The sequence below is a fragment of the Anopheles coluzzii genome, chromosome 3 (genome assembly GCF_943734685.1).
Source record: "Anopheles coluzzii chromosome 3, AcolN3, whole genome shotgun sequence".
In the NCBI taxonomy this organism is placed as follows: Eukaryota; Metazoa; Arthropoda; class Insecta; order Diptera; family Culicidae; genus Anopheles; species Anopheles coluzzii.
Window position 1 is genome coordinate 53,964,961 of NC_064671.1, and position 13,695 is coordinate 53,978,655.

General features: G+C 42.2%; 1 protein-coding gene and 1 long non-coding RNA gene across 2 annotated transcripts; both read left to right on the forward strand.

Moving 5' to 3' along the window:
- The first annotated feature begins 255 nt into the window (after positions 1–255).
- Positions 256–1,172, forward strand: LOC125906398 (6-phosphogluconate dehydrogenase, decarboxylating-like). The gene has a single exon (XM_049610120.1). The coding sequence runs from the start codon at positions 337–339 to the stop codon at positions 520–522; it is 186 nt and encodes a 61-aa protein (XP_049466077.1). The 5' UTR covers positions 256–336; the 3' UTR covers positions 523–1,172.
- Positions 1,173–7,049: 5,877 nt separating this feature from the next.
- LOC120956089 (uncharacterized) lies at positions 7,050–8,653 on the forward strand. Its single transcript, XR_007452702.1, has 3 exons — positions 7,050–8,030; positions 8,096–8,258; positions 8,326–8,653. It is a non-coding gene; the product is annotated as an uncharacterized LOC120956089 (long non-coding RNA).
- Positions 8,654–13,695: the final 5,042 nt, after the last annotated feature.

A 13,695-nucleotide genomic window follows, 5' to 3' on the forward strand; every position in this document is an offset into this window, starting at 1 on the left:
TAGCCTTCACGCACGATGCCGACGCTGAGGTAAGGTGTGTTTAATTTCGATGATTGTTTCATTTTAGGGTGTGATTTTTGAGATATAACTGTTCCTGGCGGGGATAGTCAATAGTCGATACCCTCTGCAGCTGTGAAGGGATGCAGAAAAAGGGGCTCGCTACCACCCTTCCCACACTCGGACGCATTTTCCGCGGATGTAAGATATGTTCCTTTGTTTTAATTGAATGGTTTGTAATGTATGTGACCTTTCTCCCAGTAGGCTATATGCGCCAAATCTAACGGTGATCCGTATTGTGAAGGAATTGTCATAGGCGGTGCCGGGGACTTGGTGAAAATGGTACACAACGGCATCGAGTACGGTGATATTCAACTGATCTGCACAGCGTGTCACCTGATGCTGGCGCTGGGCATGACACGGAAGGAAATGGCACAGGAGTTCGACGTGTGGAACAAGGGCGTATTGGATTCGTTCCTGATCGAGATCCCGCACGATTTTCTGAACGGCGACGTTGAGGGATAGATGCTTGAGCTCATTCGTGACTTGGCCACAAGGATACGGGCAAATTGTCGGCGGTTGCCGCCCTGCGCCATGCCGTTCCGGTGATGCTAATTGATGGAGCGGTCTTTTCCCGCTGCTTATCTGCTCTGAAAGATGAGCATGCTCAGGGCAGCAATCAACCGGCCGGGCCCAGCACGAAAGGTATCGTGTGCGCAGGGCTTCATGTTGCAGCGCGAAGCGGAGATGGATCCCAAACAAATGGACCCCAAACTACAATTGTATTGAATTGATGTGGCGCTGCGGTTGAATCATGTTCATCAGCAAGATTCGGAACACTTTTGTGCGCAATCCACATATTACCACGCGTACTCCATTCTATTGCTCTGCAGCTGCTTTGCGACTGCCAGTGACTTGCTAAGCTCGTTAGGCTAGCTGAACGAAAATAGATAGTGCACAAATATTTGGCTGAAAACATGATAGTTCATCGTACTATAGGAACACGCCATCACGCAACTACCACGAAAACAAGCACTAAAATAACCGAATTGTTGGGCCTAAAGAACATGATCGTTCAGTGCACCACAATGGGAGGGTTGTTTTTTGCTAGTGCTTTCTATTTCATGATGTTCTCGAACGTATACCACATAAACAATTACATCGTCAGGCAAGTACACTTTGGAGACTACGATTCGAAACACGCTCTAATGCTAATATGTTTTATGTTTATTTGTTTATTTGTAAATGTTAAGTGATTGGCCATAATTGGCCTTATCACTGATCTTATAAACTAAACTAATAATAACATAAAGCATCACGGTACAATGTAACATCAGCACAAAATAAATAACACAGAGTATCACAGCAAGAAAAACAGGTTAAATTAGGGAATTCCAATCAAAAGAGTCAAAATGTGCATTAAATCTGATAGCCATCGCAGTCAAAGGTTCATTATCGCTATATGCACGTCTAGTTTGGTCAACTCTTAGTAGCCTAAAGTTCTTATGTATTTTCAGGTTGTAGTATAAGTCATGTATGGATGGATTACTGTAGAAGTAAGTGGTCTAGCCTTTTGTGGTAACACGTCTTCGCTAAATCAACTCAATAGACTGGACAATAACGTTGTCAGATTTTGAGAAAAGTAGCAATTAATCATATATTATGTAATGGTAGTAAAAAACTGATAAAACTGATTAAGGTAGTAAGCATAAACTTTATTAAGTTCCACTTCTGGAAATAATTTTAAACTAAATTGAAGTGTGATGCATCGCATCGTGCTAATTAATTATCCTAACATACTTAACAAGTCAGCATTTTCCAGTCAGTCACAGTCGACGCTTGTTACAACCTTTTCTGCATTTTTGGATTAACTGTCGCATAGTTCTTTAGTAAATTTTACTTTTATTTGCGACACTGACAGTTTGTTAACAGTTTCGTGTTTTCGGAAGCGGAAATATGACTTTTAATGTTAAGCTCGTTACGTTTATTACGTTTCAACATTCTTCATTCCATTAAAGTCACAAAAAGAGCATGTAAGACTTTTTTTTAAATAAAACTAGTGATTTTCCAATTTATTCAACTTCCACAGTAATGAAAACATTAGCAACTTAATTATACTAATTCATAAAATTATTTAATTCACAAAATATGTCTTCTTTGAAAACAAATCACTAAAATTTATATTAAAACTACTAAATCAAAAATTCATATTATTTACAATATTTACAAAGATTCTGATTTTTTTTCCTCTTTCTTCTTTTTCGTGAACTTCCCTCGACTGACGCTTTTAATGACCCCGGTTCTTTGGGCAGCAGAATCAGCGTTACGGAGCTTCTTGCTAATTTTTTTTTTCTAATTCTGCTATGTCCTGTATATTTCCAATTTCCTTAAATAATCGTAATATATTTACATTTGTCCTAAATTCTACTTTTGTTTTTTTACGTCCTACTCCTAGTACACTCCATGAGCACTCCATTAAAAAAACTCTATTAAAAATTATGTACAGGGCTTCATGCATCCTTGGTATGCTTCCTACGGACTTAAGTTGTTTAAGAAGCCACGTTTTTATAAAAGAAAAACGCTCCGTCAACATCAAATCCGCCTCAAATTTGGCTAGCTCGTTTTTGTCACTAATTTTGGCAAAGACAAACCCATCTGCTTCATCCTCTTGCACTATAACTGCAACAGTATCCAAAGGCTGAATTGGATGTTGACGTTGCATTGCTAAAAGTTCATCTAATTTCATATGTAAATCTGTTGTTAGATTCGTCAATATATGTATTTTCCTGTTATTTTCAACAGCCAGGCTTCTGCAGTAACATTCCTGCTCGCATCCACATCCGGCAGCTGCCACACTCGAAGCGTTCATCGTAACCTGATAATATAAGTATATTCCACATTTCGTTTAGATGAAAGTTATGGGGTTATTTATTGATATAAACTGTGTTTTAGTTGATCTTACAGGTTACAAAGGCGAAGAATTTACGACGAATCTCGAACAACCAGTACAGAACAACAGCTGACGTTCTTCAAATAAGTAATGCAGCTTCAAATACAGCTGAAAAATGAAGGTTTATTAGTTGTACACCGATCTAAATTTTACGCATTTTGATCCTTTATTTAAATACTTATAGGTTATCAGCAAACACAAACAGTTTCTTCGTAACAGTTCTGAATTTTATTTTAACATGCACAAAAGCGACGCGGCTATCTTTCAATAAAAAGTAAACAAAAAAGTTTCGTTTTAATTTAATTTTGACAGCGGGTGTGGTGATGACTCGAGCAGGTTGGAACATAAAATTCTTTGGATGGGATTCAGTGCGATCCGTGACGTCACTGAGCGCCGGTTCATTTAAAGCTTCTTCTCTGAGTTCTGCTTATACCAACAAGCAGAGTTTAAGCAGAGAAGAAGCTGTGGCGGTTTCCATACAAACTCTCTCTGAGATTGTTGAAAGGGAAAGCACGCATAACACACACAGTGCCGTATGTATCAATGTTTGTTGCGGGACAGGAAATCAAAAGAAAGAATGCGTAAGTACACTCGCGCACTACGTACACTCAGAAACACTCGCGCACTTATCAACTGGTTCATGGCACATTTAACACACACAGCACCGAATGTGTCGATGGTCGTTGCGGAGGCAGGAACCAAAAGGGCAAAATGCGTAAGTACACTCGCCGAAACCTTTTTGTAAGCCTCCTGTGCAATGTGTTAGTTACTTCGCTAAGATGCCTACACTACACACACCCGCGCACAGCGCCACCGGGCGACCGGCGCTCTTCGGGAAGCGACGCTACAGTGATCAAGAACGTATCGCCGACAAAACACCGTTAATACGCAATCCCGGGACCACACCGCACCAGACACTGCACTCCCAATCACTACAGTAAAATATGTTGTTAGAACTCCACTGATAATATTGCTAGAAAACTTTACAAATACTGTTTGCTAGCCAGCATCATTGACAACACGTCCTTCTTCGCCAACTCCGCACACAACTGTGTGTGTGTGTGTGTGTGTGTGTGAGTGCGCGGGTTTTTGTCTGAAGAAACGTAGCTTGACATGGTTTTATATTGCGTTGAAAGCATTCTGTTTATGTGTGTTATCATGTGAAACAGCGTGCGTTCACACTTGGATAAAAGCTAAAGTTTGCATCGACAGCAGCGCTTGTTCCTCGGACGAAAACGCAGGTGTGCTGTTTCATGAATGTGAATGCGACACCGGTGCGAAATGGACACGCGCTCAATAGCAATGAACTCGGCATTCCCTCACAGGTGTTTCTCCAGTGCACGCCATTGAAAGGCATGCGTGCATCTCTGCGTTGAACGTTGTGTGCGCATGGGAAACTTTGTGTGTGCATTGAGCAAGAGCGCAGGTGTTCTTTTCAATGGGCGTTTTGTTTCATGAGCGCGGCAGTATTCTGTTCTGGTTTTAAATGGGTTGATGCTCACTCGCTTACTCATTGATTGTTTGTATCCATACGCATGTTGTGACAACGATGTTATTCATCACGTATAGAAGCAGAACGCAGGCAGAGCACGGGATCAGCCGTGTCCAAGTTTTTAACCAGTGCGTACTTGACGATCCAAGCAAGCAATATTAGTAACAATGGGTCGAGGTAAACATTGTACCGATTATCAGCGCCATATGATAAAGCGAATGGCTGCTGCTGGCATTAAGCGCAAAACGATCGAGTTCGTAATGGAACGAACGCGCACATTTGTGGCATACGCGCTTCGGACAACCGAAACGTGCTTAGACAACCGTAACGCGCTTGGACAACCGAAACGCGCAAGTCAACCGGACATCCTCAGAAGACCACGGCGTAAGAAGACCATACAATTGTTCATATATCTAAAAAACACTGATCGCGAGGGCAGTGGTACTGCTTATTACATCAAAAACCTATCCCAAAACACAAAAAACAACTAACAAAACTATCCGAAACGACATACTTGTAAAACAAACACACACACACCAATACACATACACACACACACACACACACACACACACACACACACACACACACACACACACACACACACTCACACACACACACACACACACACACACACACACACACACACACACACACACACACACACACACACACACACACACACACACACACACACACACAAACACACACACACACACACACACACACACACACACACACACACACAAACACATAAACACACACACAAACACACACACAAACACAAACACACAAACCTCACATAAACCTGTCCCAACGGGTGCATGCTGCGTTGAAAAAACCAGGGTCCTATCATTATTTCCGATACTGTACCCCCAATTAAGTTGTCGTTTGACGTTCTGGTTTCACTTTTCATCATCTAAAATGAGTTTTCTACACGTTTTGAGGGGTTTTAGCGAAAAAAAAATTGACCCACTCAAGCTCGTCGGCCCGTTCGGTGCACTTTATGGTACCAAAGCTCAATGTTGGAGCTGTCCCTTGGTAAGGGGTGACACAAAATGTCAAAAAGTGATCAAAAACCTACTATCGAGAATCGGATGTAGAATGATTAGACGAACTTAAAATTGGTCTACGATACCTATCTGCGACGTTCAGTTTTCGAGATATGGCCCACCGTTGGTCTGACGGAGCACTTTTTGCACCGCACACTTTGATGTTTTTATAAAAAAGTACCCTACCTAGGGACGCGTAGAGTAAATTTCACACGGGTATGTTGTCGATTGACTTTCTGGTTGCACTTTTCATCATCTAGGTTGTGTTTCTGACACGTTTTGAGGGGTTTTAGCGAAAAAATTTTTTTGACCCACTCGAGCTCGTCGGCCAGTCCGGTGCACTTTTTGGTACCAAAGCTAGGGAGCTATCCCTAGGTACGGGGTGTCAAAATGACAAAAAGTGGTAAAAAAAATCACTATCCAGAATCGGATGTAGAATGATTAGACGAGCTTAACATTGTTCTACGACCCCATGGTCCGACGCTTAGTATTCGAGATATAGCACTTTGTTGGTCTGACCGTTCAATTTTGTACTGAAATGTATGGCGGACATGTTATTCATTAAACAACATTGACTTGTATTGTGCCCTACTTCATCGGCCCTGTTTCTATCGACTATCTTCAGTTGATATCTCCATTTGCTATGCCGTGCACCAAAATTGTGTACCGATCTAGGAAAGTACACTACGTACGCGTTCCATCCATGTTGGCGGACAAAAAAAATCCATGCTGGTACAAGTTGCCGGTCGAGATAGCCGTGCACCAACATTGTGTACCGATCAGGGAAAGTACAACACGGACGGCGCAGCCCGAACGTACGCGTTCATGGATGTACAATCTAAATGTACTGTAGCATGCACATGCACATGCTATACTGTTTTCAATCAGTTCACACACATTTCTTATTACACTTAATAACACCAAATTGTCAACACAACACAACACACAAAAAGACCAAATTCCAACCACTCAAGATATCAACACAACCCAAACCACATAATTAACCTTACGTCAGGAATTGTAAGTCAGCAGAAAAACCCTTATCCAAAAACACTTAAAAAAGCACACAAGCGACACACAACCCCGGAGGTGCGAAAAAACCTTACCCAGCACAAAACGCTTCAAGTGGGTAAAGCGTAAAAACACAGCATTGCATAATAGCAACCAACAGTTAATAAATAATGAAATAGGAGACACCGTACCTCGTGTGTACAAACAGAACCGTTAACCCACCAAATTGTCAACACAACACAACACACAAAAAGACCAAATTCCAACCACTCAAGATATCAACACAACCCAAACCACATAATTAACCTTACGTCAGGAATTGTAAGTCAGCAGAAAAACCCTTATCCAAAAACACTTAAAAAAGCACACAAGCGACACACAACCCCGGAGGTGCGAAAAAACCTTACCCAGCACAAAACGCTTCAAGTGGGTAAAGCGTAAAAACACAGCATTGCATAATAGCAACCAACAGTTAATAAATAATGAAATAGGAGACACCGTACCTCGTGTGTACAAACAGAACCGTTAACCGTAAGGGTAAAAACCCAATACCGCGCTGTAAATAAACCAGTGACAGTTCGAACATGCGACCTGGGAACTGTGGGTCGCTCCACACTCTTTGTGTCAGTTTCAATTGGTGTTGTTTTCATTTATGGCGGTTTGTTTACATTTCGTTGCGGTTATCATCAGTTCCCGTGGTTCGATATTCGGTCGAGCTTTCTTTTCGTCAACCTCATCGTGACGATCGTGGTGCTCGGTGGACTGTTGGCAACGATCGAAAAGCATCTGCCCACTGCCATCCGGCAGACGTTTGCTGCCCTCTGGTCGGTGGCCGGATTTGCCGTCATGATGTAACCAGCGCGGGACTACGTAATCGCCTTCCTCGATACGTTGGCAACCAACAAGCGTGTGGTGCGCACCACGCCTACCGAGACGATGGCATGACGGCATGCCATGACGCTGATCACGCTGCAGTGTTTGCGCCGGTTCCACAAGACCTGGTTCGTGCAGGTGTTCTCGAGCAAGCTGAAAATCACCCACCAGTTGTACGTGGAACACTTTCACAACTATCCGAAGCAAGCTCGTCAGGAAAACACTCGTCCCGTTCGTTCTGTGAGATCGACGGTGAGGGTGCGGATAATATCGTTCCGGTTGTTGGGCTTTTTTTAGGATCGAAAAAATGGTATGGTTGGTGTCCGGCTTTTTTTAGGTTGCTGGTTCCCGGCTGATGGGATTCAGCTGGTTTTCCTGGATCTTCTGTGAATGCCTTGTTCCACGGACCGGTCGTCGATGCACTCGAGGTGCACCGCATTGACGAGCGGCAGTAGCAGGATGCAATCGGCGCGGCCGAGCTGGCAGCGAAGCCGGTTCTCGGTGAGCCATTCACGCCGAATGAGGGCGGTCAAGAGCCGGCTGCATACGTTCGATATATTCGCTACGCGCACGATCAAACTGTGTAACGATGCCGAGTGTGTCCGGCTATCGCGACTAGAAGCATAGCGGAAGTTAAGTTGCGTCGTCTATTGTGGTGCGATGCACTGTATGTTCCGGGTGTGCGATTGAGCTTCATGTTTGTTTCTTTTTTGTTCACAGACACCTTTTCATCAACAACTGGCATGACTATCGGCGCACGGTCGGTGGCTCTAGCGAAGGGGAGGGTGCGTTCCAATCGGCTGGCAGGACACAGATCGGATCGGTTAGGACAACGATCGGCATAGTACGGCTCGCGACCCGCATGTGGCTATTTGTTGACTAGGTGGAGGCTCTTTATCGTTCACACATTTTCAATAATTTTCATACATGTTCTCTTTTGGTTAATCTAGTTGCCTCTTCAAGTGCAAATCTACGAACATGTTTAGAAGATTTGGCTCTTTCGGTCGCAACGTTTGCCGAGTCGCTGGGGATATTGGATTGTAAGGAATGAATATACTGTCCGCAGGAACCAGATGATGACATCACCAAGGAGCTAATGCGCTAAAGCTTATCAGGAGGAGGCGAGAATGGTTTGATGTTTTTGGCACAGCTCCCACGTATCATCCATACCACACCAAATCATTATGGCGCAGGCGTGAATATGTACAACGTCATCCTGCTCGGGTAGGATGGTGACGGTCTCCCGCTCGGTATATCTTGACGGCAGTTTGACGCAAGGCAAGTATACATATAGTTTCAGTACGTTTAATGAGTGTAAAGAATGCTAATATCTTTGTTTCTTTTTCAAATTTTCAGAATCAAATGAACAATATACAAGGTGCACTAAACATACACTGGACTCTGTTTGGAACGGGTCTAGTAAAAGTATTTGTTAGTGGTGCGTGCATATTATTATGTGCACCTATTTTATTTTTCCTATCTTGTTACCGATCGAACCGACCGAACCCAGTAGAATAAAAAATATGATTACATTACACATTCCAAATGTGGCTACTACACCCTATTGCCAAACGAAAGAAAAACAAATAGGCTATCAATTGGTGAGTAATGCGATATATTTATACAATTTCAGTTAAAAAATGAGTAGTATATTTGATGCAATAATTATATTTGTGTTTGTATAATGAATAATTTTAACATGTAAATAACGTTATAGTGCAATAAACACTTGCGATAGTGTCACGATTGTGTGCATGATTGTGTACACAGTTTCAAATCAGCTTCATTATCTGTTCCATTAGATAATTTGTTAACTGATTCAAATTTCAATTACAGTTTCCTTATGCTTGTTGCGTGGTTTTAACTATAACGGAACCATGGCCCTTAATAATACTCCTAGATGTTGTTAATATATAGTTACGTGCACCATAGTGACACGCAAGGCTCACCTCACCGCTTGAATTAACCATTGATCCGCTGAACAAGCGGAGAACATCGGACGATCGCGACCAAGAAGAAATACTGTTCTATGGATTACGCATCTGCGGCAAGTGCTAGGATCGATTGTCTATAACCAATTGTCTTGTCCGCATTTTGTTCGACCCGAGAACCGCAGCCAACACAACGAGCGTAACAAACAACGGCCTCACATACGCTCTAACACAACGTTTGGTTTTATGATTAGCAAATCTGATGTTAATTATTTCTCAAAGTGCGTGCTTCCTCACGAGTACACGTATTTTTTTTTTTTTTTTTTTACCCAAATGGTGTTGCTCAACAAACACATATTCATAATTATATGTTTCAATAGTCCATGCGTATATTAGCACAATAAAATCTTATATCTAATTAAACCAAACTAATACTAATACTAATCCTATGCTAACATAAAACAAAAGAAAAAAATAAGGCACTGGTCACATTATAAGGCAAAAAGGGAGGTACATGATGCATAAAATAAACTCATCCATTCTATTCCATTTGGTGAGTGTTTTGCTCAGCAATCTCATTCACCAGATGTTTCATGATGTGTGCGTTGAAGGACGTGCGTGAGTTACTGAGCACTTGCCTGTCACGGGTTAGCATGATACAACATTAATGTTTCGTCTATATGCTTGGCTATCGTAGGATGTTGCGCAGTGACTGTTTCTTACAGTTAGATGAAGGAAAACGAATACCTTAGAAAATGAAAAAGAATGTAAAACAAACAAAATAACGTTTAAAAAAAACATAAGAGATACAGTAAAAAGTAAATGAGCATGTGGTTACTTACCGATAGTGTGTTGTGGCATGTGTACTGAAAAACGATTCTCTATCATTTCGCGTGTAATTCCAACATGTAGCACGAACTCATGCGGTAGGGAACATGCAAAAAAAAAGAAACATTTAAGTTTACAAATTTTGTTACCGTCTTGTACTGGTGATGTGAAATAACTTACCGCAGGGAAAACCCCACCAAAAGAGACGTTTCCTTTCTTATCGTGAACACTGTCGGATGGTTGGCGTTGTAGATTCCTTTTCCCGCTGCCACTTAAATCCGGATCGACGCGTAGGTCCGCGAGCTCGTGCGGCAAGAGGCATGCAAATAGTAAGAAAAATAAAAAAAATATTAATAAACTGTCTACATTGTCTCTTGCAAACCGATCGCTATGATGTATCAATACTTACCGCAGGGGAAACCCCCTCGACTAGTGAGGTGTGCTACCGATTGGGGAAATCGGTCGGATGGTATGCGGTGTACTAGATCTATCCCTTATCCCGCTTGCCACTTAAAACCGGATCGACGCGTAGGTCGGCGAGCTCGTGCGGCAGGAGGCATGCAAATAGAAAGTGTTAGGAAACGAAGGAAATTGGGTTATCATCTCGTGCAAGCCGATCGCTATGATCTAGAATTACTTACCGCAGGGGAAAACCCCTGATACAAAAATCGATGTTTTCAACTGCGCTGCCTTAAAATCTTAGAAAGGGATTTGTTTTAAAATTTAATTTCTTTTTTTTTACAAGGAGGGGAAATGTAGAATGCACCTTAGCAAGGTGCCATCAAAACCTCCTCCTTGGGTCCGTTTCGCAGCTAAGCTTCTCTGGACCAAATGAGAATCTGCTTTGAGTGTACCTGCTTAAAAAAAAAGTAAACTAATTATTAAAAATGTTCGATTTGGTTCCCCAAGGCATCTATCAAGGCGACAAACACATCATCATTGCATTTCCGGAAGATATGCTCAGCAAAATATGTGTCCATGTTGCTTTTAATATTAGTGCCTTGTTTTCTCAAAAATGCCTTCAACCATCTCCAAACATTCTCAATCCGTTGTGTGTTGATATTGTTATCATCTGGATTGAGGAAATTTCTGGAGTGGTTGACACATTCGTGGGGATATCCAAGCTCCTCCAGCCCATTATAACCTTTCCAGAGATCGGTCATAATTTTCGTTCCGGGTTCAACATGCCGAACCACCAGATCGCTCAAAACGGCAAGCGAGCGTTTCGGGACACGCTCCAGGAAAATGGCCTTATTTTCCCGGCATATCCCACCCACAAGCCACTGAGGACCGGAACTACCGACCCGGCCGACGTTGTACTTTCGACGAGTGATGACAGTTTCGTCGATTTCCACCGTCATGCCAGGGCCCCCTATCTTCTCTCGTGTACGATGGAATGTTTCCCAAAGAAAACTTCGGATCGTATCGTACCACGAGAGAACCGTGTTGTGGGAGAGGCCAGTCTCCAACGCACAACGAGTTGAGTTGGCCCCATTGGCCCACTCGTAACAACAACGCACAAGGCTCCTAAGCGAAGCCTTGTGGTTGGCAAATATGGACCTGGCCCGGATGCTGCTGGTCCCGCCGCATTTGTAGTTGGGACATACATACCTGTAGCCGTCGATGCTTTTGTAGGGAGTTAGCTTCATTTCCTTTGGACATCTCGGGCACAATTGAACCGGCTGCAGAAGAGCCTGCTTTTGCATCCACTCGATCGCTTGTTCACGGTCCTGAAAAATATCAGAAAGCATATCAGTATTGTAAGCCATTTTCAATTGCCTCTTTGCGCTTTGCAAAATATGCACAAGTGGCGCCAAATATTGTGTATGTGTGCGGTATATCGATGGGGATACAAACCAGGGTTAAGATATGGGTGAACAACGGTAGCACTGCTTAAATTTGCAAATGTAGGAGCTGGTTTAAAATATAATATTTATTGCGGATACACATTGAAAGGGATTCATAATTAATGCAGAACATAAATGTATTTACTCAAATATACTTTCGTTATATTTTTATTTATGAGTTTTCAAATATTTTCATTCCATGAACACTGTCCGTCCCACAGTTACCTTTGCAATTACCGTTATTTTTTAAATTTCACATACGCACGTAGGCAATCAATGATATCGTAGTGTACGTGGTTAGCTCTCATACTGAAAAGGTAAACAAACCATCTCAGTTTGTTTACCACTAGCAAAAAGGTGTTTTGTGGGATTTGTGCTTTATTTTATTACAATAATCGTTTGGTTTTTTACTATCTCTCGGTATTTTATTACTTGAATCTACTATGACAGTGTGACCTGTGTGGAATTCAAACGCGTCGACAGTTGTTTGACCTTCTTCCGTTTCGTTTTCCTTGCGTTATCGGAAGAATTAGATTATTACCTTCCGTGTACCATTAATATAACATTGGTTTCGTTAAGCTTGCTGAAAATTGAACTACTAGCAGACCAATTCGCCGCCAGACAACGGTCATGTTGGGCCCCTCGAAATCCTCGCTCCAAAACCCGATGAAGCAGCTGATGATTATTGATGGTAAGCATGCATTTTAATTATTGTGTGCGGCTAGGGCTGATGAGGCAATCACGTTGCCTCCCATTGTTGGATAACAAATCCCACGGACGTGCTTCAGCTTGGCACGAACCGGGTTTGGGATTATATTGGCGACAACTTTGTGTTCTATTTGCTGCAGAACAAATCTAACGGCAAGCTGCCCCCGACAATCACCCGGCCATCTTCTGTCTGGCAGAGGAAATCACGCAATTCAAAGTAAGTCAAAATAAGCGCTTTAACGGATGTGGGGTCGATCGATGGACGCTATAAGAAGCACCTAACTATTAAAATTTTCCGACGTTCTCTTTTTTTCCACAGATAATCAACAGTTTGGAAAAAGTAGTACAAGCACACGTAGAAAGGAGTAGCACACGTGATTGCCGGTTCGGAGCTTCAGAGTGTGGAATCAATGGGACGGTAGTGATTCCGGTGGACTCAGTGACCAGCGACGGATTTGCCGCCAGTATTAGCGCTAGGAGATGGATAGTTTAACGAACCCAATGGAGGAAACCCCGTACCACGATTTTAACTTTTCTGCGCTCCGAAATATAGTAATAAATTGGATAAACCTTCGTACTTTATGCGTTCAGGTACAATTTCCTACACATTGCGGGGTGCATTTTGCGTTTATCTTAAGGATCGCACTATAACTAACTTTCGTTTACTTTTAATTTTTAATTCATGAGCACTACGAAGGAGTGCTTTACTGATGAGTGGTACAACTGATCAGATTTGATATGGTTCGTTTTATCTATTTATTTCTTAATTAAGATGGTGATAATAATGAGCAGCTGCTGCTTCGCGTACAATGTTGCGGTCTTATTTTTTTTCGAAAGATACGTGAGTTTGTTTAATAAAAGTCATTGTTTACATTTATAGTTCATGGCTATTTAAATCGAATCTAATACTTTTGACCCAATACTACGTAACACTCTTGCTAATAAGCTATGTGATAATATACGTAAATATCGTGCTATTTCTTCTTCTTTGGCTCAACAACCGATG

Coding starts and splice junctions, on each gene's coding strand:
- LOC125906398 (XM_049610120.1), top strand. CDS start 337: ATGGTACACAACGGCATCGAGTACGGTGATATTCAACTGATCTGCACA.